The sequence below is a fragment of the Camelus dromedarius genome, chromosome 21, assembly GCF_036321535.1.
Source record: "Camelus dromedarius isolate mCamDro1 chromosome 21, mCamDro1.pat, whole genome shotgun sequence".
Lineage (NCBI taxonomy): Eukaryota > Metazoa > Chordata > Mammalia > Artiodactyla > Camelidae > Camelus > Camelus dromedarius.
The window spans coordinates 14,769,466-14,791,404 of NC_087456.1; the positions used below are offsets into that span (position 1 = coordinate 14,769,466).

At 37.3% G+C, this 21,939-nt stretch overlaps 1 protein-coding gene across 2 annotated transcripts in view; it reads right to left on the bottom strand.

Annotated features, from left to right (window-relative positions):
• Nucleotides 1–1,023: 1,023 nt before the first annotated feature.
• Nucleotides 1,024–21,939, bottom strand: part of PLA2G4A (phospholipase A2 group IVA) — a 122,550-nt gene continuing 101,634 nt past the window's right edge. For both annotated transcript variants that reach the window (XM_010992101.3, XM_064477190.1), the window contains 6 exons: nt 21,694–21,765; nt 17,377–17,619; nt 12,986–13,170; nt 6,543–6,738; nt 4,878–5,035; nt 1,024–1,638 (listed from right to left, as the gene is read on the bottom strand). In XM_010992101.3, the coding sequence (XP_010990403.1) occupies nt 1,507–1,638; nt 4,878–5,035; nt 6,543–6,738; nt 12,986–13,170; nt 17,377–17,619; nt 21,694–21,765 (986 nt within the window). In that variant the 3' untranslated portion in view covers nt 1,024–1,506. The remainder of the gene's footprint in view (nt 1,639–4,877; nt 5,036–6,542; nt 6,739–12,985; nt 13,171–17,376; nt 17,620–21,693; nt 21,766–21,939) is intronic.

The following is a 21,939-nucleotide window of genomic DNA, read 5'->3' on the forward strand; positions in this document are numbered from 1 at the left end:
GGGGGGCCAGATGTGGGGATCAGAACTCTCCTCTGGGGGAGCCTCTGCAACATGATTGTTCTCCACCTTGTGGGTCGCGCACCTGGGGGGTCTGGGGCCCGATTATATTATGAGCATACTCCTCCTGTTGTCCCTCTGTGGTTTTCATGTCTTCAGTTGAAGATCTTTTTTGGAAGGTTCCAGTCTTTTTTTGTACTGATGATTGTTTAACAGTTAGTTGTGGTTTTGTTGCATCTGTGAGAGGAGGCGAGCTTGAGGTCCTACTACTCCGCCACCTTGACAAGATCTCCACTTAGTGCTAACTTTCTAGAAACTTATTTGTATTGTTTATTATTGGCCACCTCCAGTAGAATGTAAGGTCCTTGGGAGCAGGCCCTTTTTGTCACTTTTGTCCAGTGCTGTATCCCCAGATCCTGCAACATGCCTGATCACCCGTACTGGGCGTTCACTTGCCAAGTGTATAAATCAACCAATGGAAGAATGAACTTTCAAATGTTCCCTTCCTTTTTTTTTTTTTTGGTCTTTCCTCATAGGTAGAAATGTGAATGAAAGGTAGGAGGGAAAAAGAGACATGAATAAAGAAATGAGAGAAAAGGGTAGAATCAAAGAGAGAAGAATGAGGAAGCCCTTGTATTTGGAAGACTAACCCTGAACCTTAGCGGTTCCACAGTAACAAACCAAGGTCGTGCGAAACGGACAGGCTTGCAGGTAGAGCCCTTTGCATTCTTCTGAGTTTTTCTCTGAGGTCAACTGCTGTCTCTTGGATAATACCAGCAAAGTAAAATGTTAAACTAGGAGTGGTTATGTTTTTCACCCCCTACATGCTGAATAAATATATACCATTTGCTCAACAAATTATATATACTTTCTCTTTTAAGAAAAATCATCATGATTTAAAGTGACATTTCACATTTGAGTGTAGGATTAACAGCTTTTGTATTTGAAAGCCATGAACCCGAAAATCTGTCATAGCAACAGTGCAGTATTTCACCTAAAAATAATAAAAACTCAGTTGCCTCTTGCTAATTTGTGTACAGATGTATTTATTTCATATATGTATCTATGCATATTTAAATAAAAAATAGTGTTGTCTCAGGGCACAAGTAAATCCAGTCAGTGAATTACATTCACACAATGCAGAGTCTTACTTACTGAGATTGAACTATTTAAATATTCTAAAAAAGAAACCACATTTTAAAAAAGAGGACACAAATGATAGTTGATGAGGAATGTCTAAAAAATACAGTGTATGTCCTTACCTTTGCATCAAGAAACTCATACCGATAGAAAACGTAGCTGAGTATATTTTCACACAATTGATACCATCTGTCAACCTAGCAAACTTACATGGGTCTTATTCTCACGCAGCTAAATAACTACATCGCTGAGTATCAGCCAGTCCTTTTGAGATCAGTGCTGATATCTGTCCTGTGCTTTTAAATCCAGTTGTTGGGGCATTTCAAACTGCCTCCGCATCAGAAATTGCTGCCCTTTCTAGTCCACAAACTATGCTGTGGGTTTGCTTAGAAACTCCTTGTTGAAGAATCTTCTTGCCTCGACACTACTAAGGGAAACAGAACAACGAGACGGATTCTGTCTTCTATATTCAATGCTTTCAACTATGGCATTCTTTATCACCTGCAAACAGAGGCAAAAGGTGTATGATTAGTGCTGTTCTGAACTCACTTAAACATTTGCCTAGTCAAAGTATATGTAATAAATCAACATGCCCAAGGTCACCGAGAGAAGAGGCACAAACAAAAATCTGAGCACCCAATTCGGTCTGACTCAGAGCCTCTGCATTTTCCGCATACCACGTGTCTTCCAGTAGAAGTCACTATATATTACGTTTAAGAAAAAAAGAAATGCTGCCATTGTAAAAGCACTGAGACAATGTTCAGTGAAAAGGAATTTGGGAGAAGTGAGTAAGTGCAGAAACCCGATGCTACAGAGAAACCCAGCCTGCTGTCACGAAATGAGCAGAAACAGAAGTTCTCTAAAGATGAACAGGAATTTAGTTTCAGCAGAGCAGGCCTGCTTGGATCTCTGGGAAAATGAAGCAACAGATGCACACAGCCTGCTCGAGGCAGGTTGGCCTTTTCAGAGTAAGGATTTGAGTCAGAATGTGAACTGAAGGTGAAAATTTGTCTTCAGTCAGGGTGGTCAAGGCCACAAAGTTGAAAACTGTCTCCATGGGATTGGCAGGGAGATGTCTTTGCACTAAAAGAGTTTATATTCACAGTGTCTCCGATTTGTGAGCAACTCTGCCAGTCTATGGCAAGTAAACCTGTGCTGTGTTGCAGAAGTGTGAATTAGTCACCTCCTCTATTCAGATGGTGTGGGAATGAGCGATTTAGCTCGTGACTGAGCCTAATGACCTCTCCAGCAGCCTACCTCAGAGTTTGGTGGGTCTTTCTTTATTATCACTTATCAAGAAGCTTTGATTCTGATAAAATATGTTTGCCTGGCTAAAAGCAAGGAGTGGGAGTCATCAAGGAAGAGATGAATGCCAGTGAAAACTGGAAGTCTTACCTGGGTATGAGGCGCGTGCACACGCGCGCGCACACACACACACACAACCAAGAATCACTTGAACACAAGTCTCAATGGTCATACAGTTTAAGAGGAAGCCTACATTCATTCATTCAGAAATATACGTATTTACTGCCTAGGCTGCTGTTACTTGTACTGACATGCCCATGCTCTTAACTGGCCATTTACAGAGGTGCTGAGGTGTACCCACCATGGTACAAGGTATAGACACACGTAGGTATGGTTCCCATTTAAAAGCAGCTTCTGTTTGCCGGGCACTGTTCATACGTCACCTGACTGAAGACTCACTACTGCCATTAGGACAGGCGCTGTTACCCCTGTTTCAGAGATGAGGAAAGTGAGGCGCGAAAAGTTTAAGTAGCTTACTCAAGGTCACACAAGTAGCCCATCTAAGAGCTAAATGTGGTATCAAGTCTGTGACCTTGCTCCTATATACTGTGCCAGAAAAGTTCTTAGAAGCAATTAAAACCTGCTTAATTAACTGGCTTGTCAAAAAGTCAGGACAGTTATTTTGGAATTCAGTCTGGTTTTGTTCAGGCTTTAACTTTTTCATGTATGTGTCAAACAAACTACTTTGAAGAATGTAAAATATATAAACAGAACTGTATCATTCTTCACAGAAAACAGCTTGGCAGGTTTTACATGAACCAGAACTGAAAACAATGAGAAAAATGTAGGTGTGTAAGTTATATATACACACACAGATACATATATATGCACACACACACACAGATGTAATTATACATATGTATATACTTGTACACATGTATTTATACAGATGGATGTTTCTGTGTGTATCCTTCTATTTTCCCAAGTCCAATGGGGCATTACTGTAGTTCTACAATATATTTTTTTTTTCATTTGAGGATAATTGATAGTTTAATACATTTCATCTCAAGGAATGCACAGTATAGTTAGTTTTGAGGTTATTAGATTCATACTGGAAAAACAGAATAACTCCTATATTACCCCTTAGTTCTTTTCTGTTTTAACAGCATGAGGTTTTAGAAAACACAACTCCATTTTGAGAATGTGTTTGCCTCTATGAATCATAGATTAAAATACTGATTTTCTCTTAATATTCTTTAAATTTTCACCATCATCACAGAAACAATGTAGCAAATGGATTTCAGATTTTCACTGAATAATAATAAAGGGAAAAATCTAATTAGAAAATGATTTATGCTATAAATTTTGCTAAGCATGTTTTATGTGAATTATCACATATTATTCACTAATGAAGGCTAACAAGAAACCCTTTAGATAGTTGCAGAAACTGACACTGAGGAAAATTTTATATGGTTACAAAAATTATAGATATCGATTAATACACATATTGTGTAACTGTTACAACTGCACACAACTGATCGTTAATAATCTCAGGCCAACCTAAATAAACAAGCAAACTAAATGTGCCAGAATTCTATTAGCTCATAAAATCAAATTAAACCTCATATGCAGAGAACACTCATCCACATATGGTACATTCTTTCTGTTCTATTCATAGAGTCTCCAAAATGACTGGCAAATCAGATATGATGCCTTTCCCTCTCCATTTAATTTCTTTCTTTTATTCTTTTTTTCTCATGTGCAATATCCGATTAGGCTGGTGAACTTGGGCTTTTATAGCTGATAATCATTTGTCCGACACTATAATGTGGAAGCACAAGCCAACATGACTCTAGTTAACACAACTGTGGTCCTAAACGGTGAGTTAACAGCTGAAGAATTTCACATAGAGACAGAATCTTAGCAGCAGACACACTAGTGATAGGAAGGACACTGAAGAGAATGACTTGTTTCTAACGTTTCTAAGCAAAGCGTTACTTGGTATCTCCAGGGCTAAAAACAGAGGGGCTGCTGCGTTGGGCAACATTCCCAAGGTCCCTAAAAATAAAGACATTGATAAGTGTGAGTGTATTCATTAAAATTCATGCTGTTTTTTGCACATTAACTACACTTCTTGTTACACTCACTTCCCTCTCTTACATTTCCTTTCTTATCACTTTTATTCTTATAATTTATCTTATCATTTGATAAATACACGAGGTACTTCGGGAAAGAAGCTGAGGATTAATCAATCCTTCAGTCATATAACAGTATGAAACGTGGGCTCTGCCGATCTGGAGGCATTAATTAGCTTTTTTGTTTGTGGATTTTATACAGTTCTGCTGGAGATCAACAGAATAACTCACAAAAAATGGTATGATCCAGCTGGTGTCATTCATAAACCTTAGTTTTACTTAATTAGAAAGAGGTATTGCTATGCCATGTGATATGGAAGTGCTTGACGTTGTCGGTGATGGGCCACGGGAGGCACTTACGTCAATGTTGTTCAGGGTGTTGAAGTACATCAGGTCATGCAGCCGTGTGAACGCTTGGTTTGGATACTGGAAGTTGAAGGTTGAAAACGGTGATTCGGGGTCATCAAAGATATCGAAATCAGCCATCTCCTTCTCTTCCTTAGTTTCTCTTGCAACACCTAAACAGAAGAAGAGTCTCAAATGGTGTAATTTTGAAAATTACAAAGTATCTCTAAAACCCAGGGGGAAAAACATACAAATAGCCATAAACACAACATGGGGAACCCCTGCAGGGGTCATGTAATCCTTAGTAAACACTACGAGGCCTCCACCCATATTTCCCAGACTCGACCATTTCTGTGTGTTCTGACTGGGCAACTGCCAATTGCCAGTATGTGTATCTCTGTGCCTGTGGGTTTTCTATCCCTCACTGTAACTGTGCACGGCTGCTCTGCTCACTAGCAGCTGGCTGGAAATTCCAGTAAATAATACTCTGTCCCAGGAAGCGGTCAAAGACCCTATAATGCTGGTGTATGAACTCCCTGCTTCCCTTTCCGCTTGCTGTTTAAGCAGGAAGGATGATTCTGGACCGTAGGTTCTGTTCCATTTCCTAGGGCTTCTCATCTGGATCAAGTTCTCCTCATGGTAGCAGGCTTCCTACTACATCTTTTGTGATCTACCTTTCTTCCCTTTACCAGCTTCCCACTCTAAAGTTGCCCAGTTCACCCAAATAAACTATTTATACTTAAATCCTTTGCTTAGCATCTGCTTCTGGTAGAACCCAAACATGAATTAATTGTCTTCATGTCACAGGAATCCCTTCCACAGTCTCTTTTTGAGAATTAACAGTGACAGAAAATTCAAAATTTTCTAGCTTTTCAGTACTCCACTGTTCAACAAGTAAAAATGCCAGCCAGTTCTTCCTTCTCTTGGGTAGAAGTCTGACTCATAACAACCTCCACGCTACTGATCCTTCCCTGACTTCCTCCACTATCTAAAGATGACTTTCCTCTCTGTTGTCACCTCTCAAATCTTCCACGACTATTTTTTGCATCTTCCCTTTCACAGCTACATTTTATGGTCTTAAGATAACATGATTTTTAGGCCTTTAGAATCTTGCCTGTCAATCTTTAAATCTCCATTTGTGAATCAAAATCCCCCAGGACACAGAAGAGTCTGTAGACCCCTCTGGATGTAGTAAAAACAAAATACGTGACTTGAACTTGATTCTCTTTTTCTATAGAATGTAACATGAAGTTACTAGCCATATTGTACTGCTAGGTTACATTAATCTCATGATAAATTAAAATTCCCAGAATTTTTTGCGTGCTTTGCTCTGAAACAAGGGCTTCTTTACAAGGGTAGTATTCAAAATATTTAACAACCCCTATGACAAGGGCACCCATCAGTCAGAACAAATGTAATCTGAGGCTATGGAGTAAAGCCCCAGCGATTTTTACTGAGCTAGTTGTTCACCCTTCAGGTTCTGGATTGTGAGGAATTCAGAGGACGCTGGGGTGAGAAAGAGGGGGAGTACTTGAGTCTCAGGAGAGTAGCCATGTGTCTCTCAAGGGAAGGGAAGTGTTCAGCGTTGTAACGCTGGTACTGCAGTGCCGGTGCGAACCCGCTTGATGATGGTCTTGCTTCATCAGATTTCTGCTTTACAGCGTATCATTCCCAAGGTACCTGGAGCCTTGAACTTTCTGAAGTTGATATTGGCCAGAACAAAGTGGATGATGGTTGGGCAGTCTTTCTCGACCTCAGGATTCTTGGGCTTAAAGACATAGCACTCCTTCAGTCCTTCTCGATCAAACACATAAGGGTCAATCTTTGGAAACGGGAGCTTGTTCATCTTAGCCCATTTTTCGGCAAGTAGAAGTTCCTATGGAAGAGAGGGCAAGATGCATTAGGGAATTTTCAGTCTTCATTTGTTCAGGTGGTTCTGCTCATCATTAAATATTCATTAGGTGTCTACTGTGTGCTGGCAGTATGCTCCTTGCTGGGATGAATAATGATGACCCTGTTCTTAAGAAGCTTTTCAACCTCAAAAAATACAAAAGTCCTCCACAGACAAACTCACTATTGTTTTGTCAACTCCTGGCACAGTGCGAGTCACACAGGAGGCATTTGAAAAATTATTGATGAACTAAGTAGAATGAAATTATGTTGATTTAGTTGCTAAGGAAAAAAAATTTTTTTTAATTAAAAAGAAAGTTTAAGTACTCTTGTCATCACATGGATTCATTCAGTGATCATCATTAGTTGCCAGTCTAAGCTCCATGCTCAGCGGTGGGGACATAACAGTGAGTAAAATTCTGTTGTCATGGGACTTCCATAGCCCGGTGGGTGACAGACAGTAATCAGATAACCCTTCAGGTTGAACACAGTGGCAAATGCTATGAAAAATACTCATTTGGCATGAGACTTTGCAGTGTACCTGGACTGTTTCCTCAGCGTGCTTATTCATTCATTCAGTTCATTCCGTGTTAACGACTGAGCCCCTGCTGTGTTCTAGCCATAAGGGAGAGGCTGTCCTTGAATCCTGGCAGGTTATAAGTCAATGGGAAAGGTGAATAATAGATACTATAAGTGCAGGATGAAAGAGGCAGGGAACATGACGGATGGCTTCGTGCCTGGGCTGTGCAGTCTGAAAGCTCAGCATACCTTAGCTGGGTGGTTTGAGACAACTGCTTCGCACCACAGCTCAACAGGCAAGAAATTACTCTGCGGGCTGAGGTACCAGTGATGCTCTCCCAGTGGCACCACGAGGATCCTAAGTAACAGTAAACAGGGACCAGGATGTTCACTATTCTCAACAGCGAGCCCCCAATCCTATTTCAACTACCTTTTGTGTACTTCTTTCTCAGCAAACTTATTTGTTTTGTTTTTTAAACTTTTTTTTTTACTGAGTTATAGTCATTTTACAATATTGTATAGCAAACTCATTTGTAAATAAATGAGTTATAAAATAAGATTAATACTATTATCTTCCTCAGCATTGCTGTGAGGATTCAATGAGATGATGTATTTTTTTAAAAACTTAGTAATTTATATTTAACAAAAGAGTACTTTAAAATAGCACCTTAAATTTAGAGAAAAATTACTTTTCATTGAACTTTCACTGTTCTTGATGCTTCTGGAATGTCATGAATTTTCAATTGATCAACTCTCTCAAAGCCATTTGCTAAGAAATAAAAACCTGGGAGAACAAAGGATGTGATTTATATCAAAGCACTTGTTTCATAAACTGTTAAGCTAAATGTGATTATATTTCACTTAGAATCTTATATATATGAATACTTGCTTTTTGAAACTTGAGAAAAATTTCACCTCTAAATCATTTTTCTCCCTGTTCAGTGGAATTATTCAGCTTCTTTCTCATCTAGCACTGTTCACAGTTATTCATTTAAGATTGTTCAACATCAAAGTAAAACCAGAAGTTCACCCTGGGATTGCGTGAGAACAAGGAAAAGAAAGAGCTTTCTAGTGTTTACAAACATGACTCAAGAGTATGACCAATGATGCGTGGATGTGTGGAGAAAAAAGGAAAAGGGAACTGTGTGAGGTAAAAGACCAGGCTATTTTTAGATAGATATTTGACGCTGGAATCAGGAAGCGACGGAACTTTCCCTTTCTTTATATGATCCTGACATGGAAAAGATTAAAAACTGATGACTATAAAGGCAGTGATTACGGGATAGAAAACCTGTCTCCTCTCTGATGTCTCGTTTCTCTGTAAAGGCTGAGAAACAGTGACACCACTATGAGGAAAGCAGACGAGTGTGAGGAGTATTTTAGAAGAATGCAGTGAGCAAAAATTTGCTGCTTCACAAATTACAGCAGTAAGTCAGAACTGTGTTCTGATTCTCTATTTTGGTGGTGGTTTGACACCTGAGGACTTCAGATTTCTGCAGACTAATCCATGGTAAATTTACATAGTACTGACTAAAATGATTTTCTGTGTCCATAGAAATTTGACAGTATCCTTCCAAGTGATACTTTGTCAGGTGTTCCTGCTCATTTGTGAGTACTGAAACATCTTGGAAGATAGGAAAAACTATCTAAATAACATAGAAATATTAATGACAAATCCTATTCAAATTTTCCTTCGAGCGACCTTACTGGTAAACTAAATTTGCATGGCATATATCTAAGTTATTAAATTGTTAATAAAAAGAAACTTGACAAAATGAAAGAGAGTTGCTTTTCTTAAATCAATTAATAAGAATACTGTTTAGCGTCATGAGGCTCATTATATTTGGACTGTTATTAAGGTGTGTGCCCACTAAGCTAAAATAAAAAAATAAAACTCCAGTATCACTGACATTGACGTCATGAACAGTCAAGGCCAGTTACAATGTAGATATAATATGAACTGTGTTGCCTTTATCAAAAGCCCTGATATCCATCATTCTCTATCTCCCTCACAGAATCTGAGATTTAACTACACTTATGAAATGCTTTTATCAGTAATTGTGAAATAAAGTTAGTTGTTCTAATTTTTTGCCCAGGATTTAAGTTCTACTCTTTAATTTCAAATGGCATCCATATTTCAGTCTGAAAAAAATAAGAGTTATTTACTATTTAAGCACCGTAATCATACTGCATATGTCCAGCTATTGCATTCATACTTCTCCCCTCTCATCAGAAACTTTCACGTAGATTCAATTTTTAAACCTTACTATATTATACCTAAAGTGACTATTCTACTTTAGCATTAATAGTATAATATGGTTTTTTTTTTATTTGGAGGGGGCATAAGATGTTTTGGGGGGCTGGAAGTGTTCTGTATCTTGATTTGGGTGGTGGCTTCACAAGTGTGTACAAATGGAAAGATTAATCAAACTGTATCCATGAGTATTGCATGGCATTGTAATGTATGTTGTTAAAAAGGTAAATAAAGCAATCATAAAATTATTTTTAAAAATTTTAAATAGTATAATATTTTTATCAATTTAAAAATTATATTTGAGTAATCTTCCAGATTCAATTGAAATGCATATTATTATAGTGACAATCGTAACACTCCTGTGTTTTAAAATATCACTTGCAATATTCCACATGAACCTGAAAAGTTCAGTTTGTTCACTTTGAATTTCCTGAAGTTCATTTTTGGAGGAAAAAAATGTATTTTATATTTATATATATATATAAAATATTGCAATCTTCTTTATATTAAGTCTCTGAAATATAATTCATTATTTCCAGAATGATAAGCTTCATGCTATACTCAACCAATCAATAAAGGAGATAGTCACATATGAGGAAGCAGGGCAGCATGTAAGGAACTGACAACATAATTCTAAAACACATAAATGAGAATGCACAGCTGGAAGGGTCTACAGATTTACACGTGTGTGTGGGTATAATGTATATTACATGTGTGTGTAGTGATTGTAGACTCTAAGATAGGAAACAAAACAGTGTGGTACTGAGATAAGAATTGTCAGACTGTCAGATGGGTCAATGGAAAACAACAGATCAACACAAAATAGATCCTCATGTTCTATAATATATGATAAAGGAAGCATCACAATGTTAAAAAAAAGTCTTTGAGGGATTGTGTTAGTACACACCCAATATATTAAGAAGATTAATGAGTTAAAATATTTTAAAAGAATATCATGAAAAGAAAAATAGCGATCTATGTGTAACTGATCTTGATAAGAAGTCTGAATTTCAAGAATAAAACCAATGAAAGAAGTCACTATATTTTTTAAAACATTAAAACCATCAGAAATAAAGTCTCACAAGCAAAGGAAGAAAACTGAAGCAAAAATGTGTTTTTGTATCATGTTGTAAATTTTCTGAACTTTGGTTTTAATATTTTTTCATGCCAGCAAAACCATGTAAAGTAAGTGCTTTGTAAGTGCTAGCCCAATTGAACAGATACATTCTAATATACTAATATATATTGGTGCAGCTTTTTTGGGAAGCAATCTAGAAATACTTATTACAAGTCTTGATTAATACAAATCTAAAAAGCCAACCTAAGGAAATAATAAAGTGTGTGATTAAAGATTCATGTGCAAAGATGACCACTGGAGGAAAAAAGTGACAAGATAACAATAATCTAAAAGTTGAAAATAGAGCAGCATTGTTAAATACATTTTTGCATATCCACACGTAGAGGTAGCATGCCATGTTTACAATTATGTTTTTAAAGTATTTAATTGTATGGGAAAATGTTCACAATGTAATTTTAGAAAGAATCAGATTGCAAAACCGTGTGACGCTGGTGTTGACAAACACACAGACACACACGCAGTGAAGAGAGAAAAAAATAAAAACCAAACTTGTCAAGCAGAAGCACTTGATTGATGTATATTGCAAACTTCCAAATTTTTTATGCGTGTTCTTCTTAATTAGAAATAGTGAACCAAAGAATGTTTCAGAACTACAATAAAGTACATTGGTTCTTTTTAGGGGTAAAAAGTAATATTCTAAAACCTTCTTCCAATATCAGTTCATTGAGGTGGTGGAACTCTGATTCATACGTAAAATGATGGCGTTGGCCTTTTACATTCCCACTGGTGAAATGAATAATCAGGTTCTCCCACCTCCAGAACTAGCTTCTAAGCTATCATGGTAGAGTCATCTGTTGAAACTCACCTCCCCATTGCTGCTCATAGGTCATCAGCTCCTGCTCTTGGTTTTCACAGAGACCCGCCCTGGTGCAATACTTCACTGGCCTGTGCTTGGATTACACTAAATCCCTCTTAATTTTAATCATTTGTGCTCCATTCTCCAGTTCATCTTACTTTCCACTGTCAAATTAATCATCCTAAAATTCCAATTTCATGAAGTCATTTGTCTGCTGGAAACCCCTTACTGATTCTGTTTGCTATCATCAAATCTTAAATTCTCCCCTAACGCCTTCGTGATGGGAGCGTGACATATATCACTTCTGATCAGATCACTCCTCAGATGTGCTGATTTCCACTTCTGTGCCGTTGTCATCCTATTTCATTTATTTCCCTGCTCATCTGCTCCAGGACACACTAATCTATTCTTGTTTGGCCCTCCTATAATACCCATAGTTATATAAACCCTAATAACTATTTAACAATAAGTTTCTTGATTTCCTTCTGAATGACTCTTGTATATAAAAGTCTTTCCCTCAGAAAAGCTAAAATGCTATAGAGACCAAGAACCATGTTTTACCATTGATTCCTATAAAAGTTGGAAGTCATCAAGTGAGTACTTTCCCAATTTCCAGTCTCCATGCCTAACAACGAATCTCCATCCATCATTATTTCCCCCTTTCTCTCTTGTCCCAATACAGACATTTTCTACTATTCTCCACCCGTATTTCTGTATTTCCTTCCACTCCCCACCCCCACAATCTTCCCAGGAATGTGACTCTATCATATATGTCACCTCTCCATTCTCTAATAACATCTTCATTCACGAGTCCCCAGCATCAGCATTTAAACACGCTCAGGTATCTCCAGCCTACCCTCCACAGGCACACGGTTCTCCTAGTCCCCCTACCCTCCTGCAGAGATAGTCCATCTCTTTCCTCCCTGGATGGTTGATAGAACTGTCTCTCATTTCCTTCCACTTAACCCTTAATCACTACAGTATGACTTCTGCCCTCACAACCTTATTGACACTGCTCTTGTCCATTTCCCCAAAGACTTCCTGTTGTTAAATATCTCCAGCTGGTTTTCATAACACTGCACACTTCCTTATTTTTTGTCCTGTTCCCCTGACATTACTGTTGACTTGTCAAGATGCTATTTTATGCCCTCTTCTCTTCTCATAGTGTACACTCCCCATGCATGGTTTTAATTATCTTTTACCTGCCAACCCCCAAATTTCAGCCTAATGTCCTTCCTGAACTTCAGATATATGGCATCATTCTTGTCCTGCTCAGAATTATGAACTCGAATGTAGGTCATGAGAAATCATTTAAAAGTTTCTTTAAGCAGGGGAGTGATTAAATCACACTTATATTTCAGGAATGCTAGGAATAAAATATTGTAAAACATTTTAAAATATTCTACAATAATAATGTAGAAAATCAGAGAAAGGGGTAAGAAATTGGGCTCAGGAGGACTGAGAGAGCCACAAGGCATGCCGAAGAATGCAGTAGATAATGGAAGGCTATGTAAAACGCTCCTTACCTTGAATGGAGGACTAGAGTCACTCGGCCTTGCAGAAAAGTCAAAGGAGATGATGAGATCGACTCCTCTCTGCGGCCTCAGGATCAAGGGGTAAGGCAGGTTAAATGTGAGGCCGCTGTCCACCACATGAATCTTTTTACTTTTGACGTCCAGAGGCTCATATATCTGCTCAAATTCATCAGGATCTTCAAAAAGGAAAGAAAGGAAAGAATGACTTGAATAATCATTTAACTTTGTTTAGAATATGGAAACTATTCATTTAGTCAGTGTCTGAATTAGAATTCCATGGAGTTAGTTAGCACTCTAGTGGAGACGCTACTTAATTCTCACAATAACTCTACAAGATAGGAAACGGTTGTTCTATTTTACAAGTCAACTAGGAGTAAACAGTGAGGACTGTTGCATCCTTACTAACCTACAGTTTCATCAGGATCAGGTTTGCTGGTTTTTCCTGTAGCTCTGCTTTTCTCTCGTTAACTGAGGCTTATGCTAAGTAACGGCTCAGGACTGTCCAGCTAACACATGACACAGCTAGGAGTCAAATACAAGTCAGTCTGTCTTTAAAGTCCTATACTTGAGGCACCTTCAAGTGGGACTTCTCAAATACTTTAGCACCCCCCACTGCATTGTGAAGAGGCGGGTGGAGTTGTTAGTTTTTCTGAATTCATTTGAACTTGAACCTGACTTATTGTTTAACATCCACTAAAACATCACAGAGTTTGATAATTGCCTTGATGGAAGAATATCCTTCCATAAGTTAAAGCATGCAGGATTTCCAAACCTGTGAATGAGTTAATCAGGTTCTTTGATGGATATGGAAACATGCTTTGTTTTATAATTAAGTACCATTTCCTTAAAGCAGTTCAGCTGTGGAATTTTATGATGGTCAATGTACAAATACATCACACAGATTCAATTTATAATGTACAAATATTTGGATGTTTGTGTTTTGAACTCTGGCCTAAATGAACTCATGATTTGATTTCTTATTCCAGATGGTGTGTGTCACAGTAAATAATATAAACACAAAAGTAAACAGGAAAGAAGTCATGTAACTAATAAATAACTTCTCCAACATTAGTTTCCGCAGGTATACAACTATTTTGAAATAAACAAATGAGGGGAATTTTATCGTCTTATTTCTCTTGTTTCCGAGAGATGATCTGCAAGGTGAAGTAACAGGTACAAGACAGGACGTGAACTTTTTCTCATTGTAGGTTGAGCAATTGTTCTAATTCTAGAATGCTCAAATTTTAATCTGTATAAACAAAATAGTAAACTAAATGTAAGATTGTCCCAACATAATATCTAGGTACGATAAAAACAAACTCCAAAAATAAAAGAGAAATAACCTTAATGTTTTAATTAAATTGTGGTATTTTAACTGTATAATAAATAATAGTTTTAATGAAGACTTTATGAACCAAATTGATCACAGCTGATGATAATAAACCTTTTAACTTTTCAATCCTGAAACATATAATTACTCTAAAACTTGGAAATAACCAGGAGATAAACAGAATCTATCTTGGTAAGGGCTTTGTCTGAAAAAGCTCTTATCAGTTCAGCACATTCAATCTAAAATGCAGTCATTTTTAGCAATGTTGGTCTGTAAACAATAAATTTGAATGAACTTGTCACTCACCTGACTGGATTTTTGACTAAAGTCAACATGCTGTGTACATTGTTTTCAACTGGATAATTACAAAGTGACTGAAGTATAATTTAATGAGATATACAGAGAAATAAAATTTAAAATTCTTTCCTAAGCTCACTAAAGCAATTTTAGGTTAGAATATTTCAAAATATCTCAACAAAATAAATATTTAGTCTGTGTAATATCATATTTTGGAATGATTAATATTTTCTATCTCTTCATGTCATTTTATGAAAACTTTCCATGACTCTTTTTGCAAAGGGCACTGAATAAATAAAGGCGTCAGATAAGGTGATGGACATCTCTGGTCGTCCACGCACTACGGAGAGGGCAAACGGAGACCACGCATCCTCACTGACCTCACTTCCATCACGATCTGGGTTCTAGCAGGATGGGGTTGCTGGCTTTTAGTTTTACTGTACTTTTCTACTATTGATAATGGAAGAAAATGAATCAACTATGAATCAAATTTTTGTGTAAGGGTCATGAAATTACTTCAGTCTTCACAAGGGCAAGGATTGCACGTCTTCTTGTTGGCAACTGGCTCCCTAGTGCCACACACACCGAAGGAGCTCTGTAAACACTCAGTGCAAGAATGGTCAGAGGAAAGACGGCAGATGAAAATGAAGAACAATCTGAAAGAAGGTGGGAATAATGAAGGTGGCACACTTCCTAAGTTCACCAAATTTGTCTAATAAAAATACAGGATGCCTACTTAAATCTGAATTTCTGATGATAAACCACAAATAATTTTTAGCACAAGTATGTCCCAAATGTTGCAATGTTCTAAGGGCATATACTTATACTATATACATATGTGAAATATATATATATAAAATGTGAAATTCAGATTTAACTGAGCACTGTATTTTATCTAGCAATGCTAATGCCTTCAAATCTACATAAACTACTGCAAAACCACCAAGAAGTTGTTAAAATGTCACGTGCAGAACCTGTGATGTGTAAACCACAGAAGGAACTACACTTGGTGATGTGGTCAAAGTAATAACATAAAACAGATGTAATAAGTACACACAAAAGGAAACTTCCATTTTTACATCAAGACAATGACTAATCAAGCCAAGGGCCATGGGGAAGGAAGTGTAGCCAAAGGAAAAGGTTTCTGAGCAACATCAAGTGGCCTAGTCAAGTATCCCAGTTCTAGCTCAGCTGTGCAATTCTAACAAAGACAATACTATCTTATTTGAGTATCCTTTTCTATGGAGTAAAATAACTAAAATTCTTTCCAGTTCTAAATGCTCTACGAGGCTAAGATTTTTAAAGCTCATCATCATTCATCCATGAAGCCTAAGTTTCTAAAGATGTATTTAATTGGTATTGTAATGGCAATAAGTAAAAGCATGAGCCACGATACACACAAATAAAATGTCACTGTATGGTCAAGTGTTTTTATTTTGGATGAATTTAAAAAGAGACGTTGACTTTATCACAGATAGACTTATTATCATTCATATGAAAGGGTTTGCATTACAGGTATATAATCAGACATACCTCATATCCTAGACTTTGATGCCAAAAACAGTGCAAAATATAGTGAATTTCTACTCCTCTTATTCAGACAACAGGGTAACTTTTGCTTTTGCAATGTCCCTTAAGCTCAAGCAAAAAACAGAAATAGCATTACCAAAACCACAACAAAATCTAAAGCCATGTCCTAATTTTCACAAATATCTTATAGACAGAATCCTTAAACAAGAGTAGTAGAAACTTTTGGGAAAAATTCCATTTATGTCTTTATAGCCTCCTGTCAGTGTCTTTAGGCAGAAATGACTGCTCAATGACTTTTGGGCTGTTAAGGGAAAAAAGATGGTATGATGAAGTAGAAAAATTTAAGACGACAGGAACATTATAAGAAAGGTTATTAGGGTGGTGATTACTCACCAAGACAAATTTAACTTTTAATTTGGAACACGCATGGAACTGAAGAATAAAGGGAAGTATTCTTTGGAATTTGGCTAAGTGACCAACCTGCAAGTGAGTACGTTCTTACGCGGTGACCTTAAAAAAGTTACCTAACCTTTCTGAGAACTGGAGGGACAGACTCAATAGCCTGATGGACACTGCAGACTGGTGAAGTCAGCTCCACTGCCCCCCGCAGGCGGCACGCGTTACTGCACTGCGCTGGAGAGTCAGGCTGAGGACCACATCAACCACGTTTCCTCACAGCCTCGGTTCTACTGAGACCCGTCCTTTGCCAAGGAAACACACCCACGTGAAATCTGAAGGAGGAAATGAGGCAGAGGCTACGTTTCTGCTATTTCTACTGCCAAGCATACTTGTGGGGGCGTTTTGGGGGGTGATTCTGAAGCGTTTTTGGAATCATTCCTAGACGCATAGCCTGGAGCTTGCTCCTCCAAGCCTTGGAACGATTTTGTAAGCATCTAATTCTCTATTTTAAACCCCTTTCAGTTAAACAAAGGAGAGGGTTTCCTGTTTTCTGTGAGTGAACCTTGACCTATCTAGAAAGGGGCTCAGGCCCCTTTCAATATTTTGATGAGAATTGTTTATGCTGACCTGGCAACACCATTTCCAGTCCCATGTATTTTTTTTTCTCCCAAAAAACAGTAATTCAGAGCCCTTCACACATTAAATGCATATTCTGTTATTTGATTATAAATGGATTACTATTAATAAATAATTAAGATGCCGCTCCCCAGAGAAGGAATGAAGATCTCCTGCATTTGCTTCCACAGGTTACATTTTGTGTACTTACCTGCTACAGCTGCATCCAGTTCATCTTCATCCAAGGACTCCTGGGTGGAAAAGCTTCTCAAAGGAGACATTGGATAGGAGGTATTGAGGTTCAAGCCCAGCATGAAGTTGTGCACCTTCCCAGCACGCCCTTCTCTGGTGTTGAACAAAGCTGAGTCACTCACCAAGGCCATTATCATACGTTGGACCCAACTTGCTTGATTATCATTTTGATATTCCCTTTCTGCTTCTTCATTTTCAGTGCCTAAGGAAAAAGAAAGGGCCATTAGAGAGATCCCAGAATCCACAAAAGAAAAGAGAAAAAGATCTTTGGGCAATTGAAGGTTAAAATGAACGATGAAGCTCTATGGCTTTTGATTTCACAAACGTTTGTATAAAATAAATATTTCAGCGAATCATTTTTGTTCTCAAATTGTTCTTACTTTACCCTTTACCTGTCGTCAGTCTAAAGGTTGTATTCTTGACCACGTGACTTGGCCTGTTCTCAGATTTCCAGAGAAACTTCTATTTTCCCTTTTTCTTTCCCTAGTTCTTTTCTTCCTTTTCCTTGGCCACAAACACACACATATACACACACACAGGGAATGTCCACAGTAGATAATCCCATCCCTGTCCTTTCCTAAGTTTCCTTCTCTGTACTGTTTAATAAACATCCAGAAATCCTGCAAACTGAGAGCAGTCATCTGAAGGATCCAATATGCCTTTGCTGCTCAGTAAACACCCTGTGAACTGGCATTGCACCCTTGCTTATAAAGTTTGGGCTTTAAAAGTCTATAATTTAAGCACATGTTTTTAAATGTTTTAAAATTCAGGAATCTTCCAAAGGAAGCAGTTTTAAATGACTCTGTCCTTAAAACCTATGTACTCATCACTACTCCTAGGAAGACATATTGTGTCAGTATTTAGAGCATTGGCTCCAGAAACAGACTGCCCAGATTCCAGCCCTCTCCCCACTGTTCACTAGTTAGTTAATCTTTCTCAGCCTTCATTCATCACGTTGTTAGTGCAGTCATGTACATTTCTTGGAAATTTCCATATTAAATTCTTCATAAACATCAGTTGGTAATAGAAGTAGTTGCAATAGCAGCAGCACCATCGTAATCCTCATCATCAATATTTTCCATTCACAACTGAAATCTAAGAGCACTGTATGGTAGAGCATAATACCCTAGCTAAATCCCTTCTGTTCAGATTTCTGGGAGCTCTATATATAAATATATGCACATATATAAGTCTATATTTATATTTGTGTGTGTTGAGAAAGAAAAAAGAGTGTCTATGTTCAAACTTCATAATTTTCAATAAATGTTAACTAAACATACATAAAACCATAATACTGATTTTTATCCTCACAAAGATTATCTTAGCTGAGTAAATGAGATCTTTCAATAACCAATCCAGATGACGAGTCACAAAAAAACAAATACACACTCTTTTCTACTCCCACATTTCTCTGATGCCAAATATGACAAAGAAAATCTTTCACTAGAACAAACTAGGCTTTAAAATGGGTGATTTATATCTTCAGCTACCCAGGATGTGAAAAAGATCATTATTTTCCAATGATCTGGAGCTTCCTTCTCTTTTTCTTCTTTATCATCATCACTGTTGTTCTTCTTTATCATCAATCACTGTTATTTTTATTAAATTTATCCCACTTCTAAACCAGCAGAGGATCTACTTTCCTTATGATATATTTGGAAATGATGTCATGTGGGACCAACCTAGTGGTCAAGAGATAAACGGTATCTATTGCTTATCAGCTATAATGCCAATAGTAAATTTCTGTTTGATAGCCCTTGACTTACAGCCCTTTGTATGCATTTGCTAATTTGATGATTATACTAATTCTGTGAGAGCAGGTAAAATGATGCCAGAACAGAGTTGAAAAAAACTAAAGCTGAAAGTGACTAAAGACATTGTTCAGAATCACACAACTAAACATTAAGGGGCCCCAAGAGAAGGAGAAGGTGAGCCACAGACTGGGAGAAAATATTTGCAAAAGACACATCTGATAATGGAGTGTTATCCAAAATATAGAAAAAAGAACTTTTTAAAACTCAACAAGAAGAAAACAAACATCCCAATTTAAAAATGGGCAAAAGACCTTAACAGGCAACTCACCAAAGACGACATACAGATACAGACGACAGCAAGTAAGTAGGTGAAAAGATGTTCCACGTCATATTTCATCAGGGAAAAAAACAAGTTAAAATGAGATGACTACATGCCTATTAGACATGCCAAACTCCAAAAGACTGACAACACCAAATGGTGGCGAAGATGGGGAGCAACACAAAAACTCATTGCTGGTGAAAATGCAAAATTGTACAATCACTTTGAAGACAGTGTGAAAGTTTCTTACAAAACCTAATTACACTTGTATCCATGACCCAGCAATCATGCTTCTTGATTTTCACCCAAAGGAACTGAAAACATACCCCCACAAAAAATCTAAACACGGCTGTTTATAGCAGCATTATTCATAATTGCCAAAATTTGAAAGCAACCAAGGTATTCTTTAGTAGGTGAATGGATAAACTGTGGTACATCCAGACAACGAAATATTATTCAGGGCTAAAAACAAGTGCACTATCAAGCCATGAAAAGACATGGAGGAAACTAACATGCATATTACTAAGTGAAAGAAGCCAATCTGAAAAGGCTACATACTGTATGCTTCCAACTGTATGACATTCTGAAAAGGCAAAATGATGGAGACAGTAAAAAGATCACTGGTTGCTAGGGGCTGGGAGTGGAAGCAGAGGGATGAACAGACAGAACACAGAGGATGTTTAACTCAGTGAAACTACTCTTTATGATACTGTTATGGTAGACACATGTCATTATACATTTGTGAAAGCCTATAAAATATACAATACCAATAGTGAACCCTAAAACTTGGACTTTGGGTGACAATGATGTGTCAGTATAGGTTCACTGATTGTAACAAATGTACCGCTCTGGTATAGGATGTTGAAAGTGTGAGAGATTGTATGTGTGAGTACAGGAGATGTATGGGAACTCTCTGTACCCTTTGCCCAATTTTGCTGTGAGTCTAAAACTACTCTAAAAAAATAAAGGCTAAAAAGAAAAGAAAAAAATGAATTAAGAGCTAATAAGAAATACTCAAAAACATCCTAAATATCATTCTCCAATGTAGGCTGGTACTAAAACCAAAGCAGCCATGTCCAAAGTGCCCTTGAACTTCTCAGCCTTAAGATAACCAACCAGTACTGCCAAGGTGATCAAATGTACTGATCTTGGCAATTTACTTGCTAATTGAGAAGCTGCTATTACATCTACTTGATAGCCTCCAAATTAACACATAGTTCATGTTAGAAATGCTAGGCATATGCTATCCATCTCCTTTGTACTATCACCTTCATTAAAAAGAAAATTCGGGGAAAAAAAAAAAAGAACTGAACAACTTAAAAATAATAGCCTGGCTATGAAAAGAGAACTTTAATTTTAGTGGTGATTCAGCAAGGATAAAACAGGTTCCTCCAATATCTAAACCATGGCCGGTGGAATTCATTAAATTTTAAACAAGAAAGCATTTAATATCTTTTAAAACTTAGATGATTGCATTCAAACCATAATAGGACATGTTAACCCAGTTGTTATAAAATCTTCTTTTTGATTTTTGTTTGTTTTTTGAGCTATTGGGAACATTTGTACCAAAGGGTGTGTCAAAACGTAAAATCATTCCATTTTACCATGTAACATTTGCAACAAATATCCCTGATCCTTGCCTTATCTCTTCCCCAACTCCACAGTAACCTCCATGATCCACACCAAGCTAAAAAACTGCCTTGTCAAGATGTAGAAGAACTCATTCAAACTACAAAGTAATATATGCAACAAAAAGTTCTCGGTAATTCTACCCCACTTCATCACTGATCCCTTCCTGAGAGAAACAATGTTGGCCATGGGATAAGGCTCAGGAATGGAGGGAGAACATAATTCTTCACATGTTACTTAATAATAAAATTTTAAAAGATGAAATTTTAACTATTAAAGTCATATAAAATGCTCCCAAACCACAGTTTCCACGCTGAGAAGCCTGGAGCTCTAAATCAGACTTAAAACAGAATTTGGTATTTCTACCATCTCCGTTTGTTCTCTATTTGTCCAATTGATATTTCTGAGGTATTAAAAAGTAATGAAATAAGAGAACACTGATGTATTGCAGATTTTATCCCACATACAGCATCTTCAGCTCTCTGAACTGAGAGCTACAATTCCCTCACTCAAAGACAAAATGTTCACATCCCTTCTTAAACACTACTGCCAAGGAAGTTCCCAGCTCGCTTACCTTTGGGTTCCTGTGATTCGTCATCACTGTCCGAGCTGTCGTTACTCACAATATGCTTTGCTGTAATATTTTCTGTGGAAAGAAAACAAAACAACTGAAGAGTCTCAGGTGTCCAGACTCACAATGAAATTCACCATCAGGAAGTCACCTCAGCCAAACCACAGAATGAGGCCTATTAGCATAAACCTAGATCAAGTTAGTAAATCTAAATGTATTGTATTTACTAGTATTTTCAAATTTCTCACT